Below are 5,312 nucleotides of genomic sequence, written 5' to 3' on the forward strand. Positions count from 1 at the left end.
ACATGTGAGTGTGCGGTTTCATCTTCCATGTGCTCCATCCCGACTTCTCACATGTCTTGGGACAAAAGCAACTCAGAAGGAGCTGATGCTACTGTTTTATTGAATAAAGCATGAGAAGTCTACATGGGCTACCCACTGGTGCATTTGAAAAGCAAAGAGAAGAAAGAAACAAGGGGATAGACACTTTGGTGTACACAATCTTTCCACAGAAGCATCCTCTCTTGTTGCTGGCATGCTGAGGAGAAATTCTTCAGGACTAAAATCCTTATCTGAGGAATTAGACACTACAAGAATATCAAGTAAGCACTTGCTATCATAGTGTACCCTAGGAGAGACCTTCAGGCACTATGACAGTTGAAGTTTGTCATGGACATCTCGTTCAACCAAGGCTTTGTGTTGATCTCAAAATTGCAGGTTACTTTCTGCAAAAAGGAAAGAGATTGGGGCAGTCAATGTGGGTTAAATCTAAAAGAAAATGTGCCCAGTCTGAAATGTCAGAATTGGGGTGGGAATGATATTGGTGAGACACTTACTGGTTCCAGTAGTCTCTGCTAAGTCCTATCCTGAGGCACTCAGACTGACTCTGCAGTGCCCATTCATTTATCCCTCCCATTGCAACCAGTCACCAGATGGTACATGTCCCTCACCCTCACAGATCATGAGATTCCACATCCCCCTTCCCCAGCACAGCTCTTTAAGAAGGAAGCACAGAATTTCCAGAGATCAGGCCAGGGGATGAGGCCTAGTACCCCTGAGTCCCTCCACCTCCAATACAATACCTAAGTCAGCACTAAGATGGGCAAGGATGGAAGAATCAAGGGAATGACATACTCCTGAACATGGCAGTATGTAAGGAGATATGACAAGGAGACCGCAGCTATTCCCTGAACATGGTACCCCAAGATCTAGTAACATCCAAAAGCATGTGGGGGTTGTAAACAGCAGCACTGGAGGATCTGAGTCACCTAGGGGACTCTAATCTCTTCAGCATCGCCCAGGCAAAGAATTCAGGCTGGGATTGAGCAAAAACCCCTTCTCTGTAGAAACTACCTCTGCAATTGACTCCATCAGATCAGCAGGAACACCCTCTAAACAGTTAGTACTCTAATTTTGAGGGTAAACTGAGCAACTGACATTAATCGTATGGGCAAAGATACTCCTGAATCACCCTATATCATCAAGGGGTCTGTATTGGCATACAGTGATGTCACCACACCCATATGTACCTATTCATGAACCATACGCCCCCCAATCATGTGTGTAAACACATTAACCTCTTCAAACTCACACATGTGCACACCTATACACACAGTGACACAGACACATATGCATGTCTTCACTCATATACTTACACAATTGCACACAAGCCCTCCCAGATGTACATCTACACACAGACAAATACGTTTGCACACCTTATGCCTTCATGGAAGGTACTCATCTTGCATGCCTTATACTATACACATACCTTCTGCTGATCTGACTGTTCACTGAAAGGGCAATCAGCTGAATCAGACTGGGCCTTCGTACATATGGTTCGGCCTAGCTCTATTTTCAAGTAGAAGTTCTTCCCAGTCACGACCTACAGTGAAAAGAGCACGATTCACTCACAGAACGCCAGACATGTTCATATGCCTGCAGTCAGAGTTTGTGTGCATTACGTAGCTAATGGTGCTTGTCTTGTGTTCATAGGAACCCAGAACTGTGACCCACACAGCATAAAAGCCACATAAAAGCCACCCACACAGCATAAAAGTCATCCTTTAGTATGGTGGTCACAGCCCTGTTTGCTATTCCTTTCTTTCTGAGCAACTCTGACAACATGTCTTGTGGTACTGAGGAAGATACAAAGCAGGACACAGAAGGCGGACGGCATGGAGTAACAATTGCTTCAATGGGCACAAGAAGTGAATGCAGAGCTCTGGGGAGCCAGCCAGGGTGGGTGTGATAATCATTTTCCTGACACAGAACTCAGGGATGCTCTGCAAACAAGCAAAGACTCAGGGCTTCAACACAAGGCTGACTCAATCCTGCTGACTGTGACTTACAATGCAGAAACAGTGGTCCACTTTAAGAAAGAAAGGGAATTCTGCTTCCCTGGGCTGTACAACGCACCCGCCTCTCTTCCTGGAGCCCTCTGAGCCTGGTTCCGTCCTCAGCTCCCTCTGCTTCCCTGGGCTGCACGACCCACCAGCCTCTTTCCTGGACATCAGGGCTGACCTCTAGGCCTGGAACCACCACTGCTTCCTGATCCCTTCCATCCAGTACCTTCTCACAGTCCCCGGGAGCCCTCTGGGCCTGGTCCCACCTTCACCTCCCTCTGCTTCTCTGGGCCTGCAAAATGCACCTGCCTGTCTCCTGGGTAAGTCCATTGCACACTCCTGCTCCTTGACTCCACCAGCCCTATTCACCCCTCTACACACCCCCTCCACCCTTCTCTCTTCCTAGCCTAGGTACTGTCCCATTCTTTGTCTTGGCACCCAAGACACTAGGGGAACCACCATTGATTCCTGATCCGTGCATTCAGACCAACCTAGCTCCTTCTTGAAATTCCCAGGAGCCCTCTAAGCCTGGTTCCACCCCACCTCCCTCTGCTTCCTTGGGCTGCAGAACCCTCCAGCCTCTTTCCTGGACACCAGGGCTGACCTCGTGTCTTCCTGATCCTTTGCATCCAGACCCACCCAGTTCCTCCCTGCAGTCCCCAGGAGCCCATGTGGACTCTTCCTGCCCCCATCTCCCTTTGCATTTCTGTGTGACACAGCCACCAGCTGCCCTAGACCAGCATCTTTCCTGGGCCCTGCTCCCAGGCCAGTCCAACCCCCAAATTCCTGAGGACAATATCTTTCCTAGAGGGATCCAGACCTTAGGAGAAAGCCTGAAAGCATTGATCCTCATGTGACTTGGGCCTCTGTGGGAACTCCTGAAGACAAAAGCAATCCTGCCACTCCAATATGAAATCAAAAGAGAGAACCAGAAGCTTAGAGGAACCAGCCTTTAAAGCATAAAAATTAAACCACAAAGACACATAAAGTTCACAAAAAGAAGCAGAACTAAACTTGAAGGCTTGAGTCTCACACAAGAATCAGAAACTACAAAAGAAATTCACATGGCAAAACCACAGAGAAAAAATAACATGAAAAACAAAAATAACATATCCCCACCAAGTACCAATAGTCCTCTAGAGGAGTACAGTGAGAACCCCCTAGAGATAATGCAGGACATGGAACTCAAAAGAACAATTATAAACATGATAAAAGAATTCAGTGAATTTAAAGAACACATAAAGAAATCAAAGAACTGAAGGAAGATAGGAATAAACTTCTGAATGGATTCAGAAAAGAGCTAGAAATATTGAAAAATACTCAGGCTAAAATGAAGAAGGAAGTGAAACACTCAGTAAGCCAATTAGAAATGACAGGAGAAAGCCTCACCAATAGGATGAATGAAATGGAAAACAGAGTATCAAGACTGGAAGATAAAGTGGATGAACTAGACCACACAAGCAAAGATTATGAAAAATTTAAGAAAGCACAAGAACGGAATATGCAGAAATTGTGTGACACCATAAAAAGACCAAACTTACAAATACTAGGCATACAGGAAAGGGAAGAACCCCAAGATAATGGCATGGATCAGATCCTCAACAGAATCATAGAAGAAAATGTCCCAAAATTAAAGAAAGACATGACTAAAGGCAGAAAAACTAAATAGAATACCACAAACAGAATGAGCAAAACATTCCCTGTGTCATTTAATGATCACAACACTGAATGTTCAGAACAAAGAAAGGATATTGAAAGCTGCAAGAGAGATGATCAAGATTTCATATGAAGGCAGGGACATCCATGTAACACTTGACTTCTCAGTGGAGACTTTGAAAACCAGAACATCCTGGGCTGATGAATGTTTCACATGTTTGTAAAGATCACAGATGATAATACAGACTATTATCCTCAGAAAAACTATTAAGTACAATCAAAGGAGAAGGAAAATTTTCCAAGTTAAAAAGAGATTAAAGGTATTCATGAACACTAAGCCAGGTAGGCAGAAAGAGCTGAAGAAAGGAATGACTATACCCAAGGGGTTGCAGGAAGAAATTCAGTGAAGGTATAACTGTGGTAAAGTACAGCTATGTCAAGAATGTAAACAGAAATAAAAATGACAGGATTCAATACTCATCTTTCATTAATAACTTTAAATATTAACGGACTGAACTCCCAGTCAAAAGACACAGACTAGGTGAATAGATTAAGAAACAAAATCCATTTTTTGTTGTCTGCAAGAAACCCATCTAACTTTCAAGGACAGGCACTATCTTAAGGTGAAAGGATGGAAAAAAGTATACCAAGCAAATGGTTCTAAGAAAAAAGCAGGTGTTGCAATTCTACTATCTGACAAAACAGAATTTAAACTGAAACTAATCAGAAGAGATAAAGAGGGCCACTTCATTCTGATCAAAGGAACAATAAACCAAGAAGATATTACAATCATGAACATATATTCACCAAACTCTGATACACCCAACTTCATTAAAAAAAGCCCTACAGAGTTGGGCGTGGAGGCGCACGCCTTTAATCCCAGCACTCAGGAGGCAGAGGCAGGCAGATCTCTGTAAGTTCAAGGCCAGCCTGAGGGTTAACAGAGAGACATCTGAATTAAAAAATACCATATATCAAATGGACTTAACAGACATCTACCTAGTATTCCACCTAAGCACCAAAGGACATACTTTCTATTCAGTGCCCCATGGAACCTTGTCCATAACTGACCATATACTGGGGCACAAAACAAACCTCAACAAATACAAAAAGATTGAAGTAATTCCATGCATTCTATCAGACCACAATGCAATAAAGCTTAAAATCAACACCGGAAGAAGCTCTAGTCACCACATGAACACATGGAGTTAAACAACACACTCCTGAAGGATGAATGGGTCAAAAGAGAAATTAAGAAAGAAATAAAAGTATTCCTGGAACTAAATTAAAAGGACAATACAACACAACAAAACCTCTGGGACATGCCGAAAGCTGTCCTTATAAGGAAGTTTATAGCTCTAAGTGCCTACATTAAAAAATCAGAAAGAGGGGCTGGAGAGATGGCTCAGCGGTTAAGAGCACTGACTGCTCTTACAGAGGACCCGGGTTCGATTCCCAGCACCCACATGGTGGCTACAAACTGTTCTTAACTCCAGTTCCAGGGGAATCCAAAGCCCTCTTCTGACCTCCGTGTCAATGCATGACACGGGTGCACTCACATACACACATGCAATACACTCATACACATAAAATAAAAATAATAAATAAAATATTTTA

At 43.6% G+C, this 5,312-nt stretch overlaps 1 protein-coding gene across 1 annotated transcript in view; it reads right to left on the reverse strand.

Moving 5' to 3' along the window:
• Nucleotides 1–338: 338 nt before the first annotated feature.
• Nucleotides 339–5,312, reverse strand: part of LOC103731649 (cystatin 10-like) — an 11,699-nt gene continuing 6,725 nt past the window's right edge. The window contains exons 2-3 of the mRNA XM_008830027.1: nt 1,466–1,579; nt 339–422 (exon numbers count right to left, since the gene is read on the reverse strand). Coding sequence (XP_008828249.1) covers nt 339–422; nt 1,466–1,579 — 198 coding nt within the window. The remainder of the gene's footprint in view (nt 423–1,465; nt 1,580–5,312) is intronic.

The sequence above is a fragment of the Nannospalax galili genome, unplaced genomic scaffold, assembly GCF_000622305.1.
Source record: "Nannospalax galili isolate Female #2095 unplaced genomic scaffold, S.galili_v1.0 scaffold1174, whole genome shotgun sequence".
In the NCBI taxonomy this organism is placed as follows: domain Eukaryota; kingdom Metazoa; phylum Chordata; class Mammalia; order Rodentia; family Spalacidae; genus Nannospalax; species Nannospalax galili.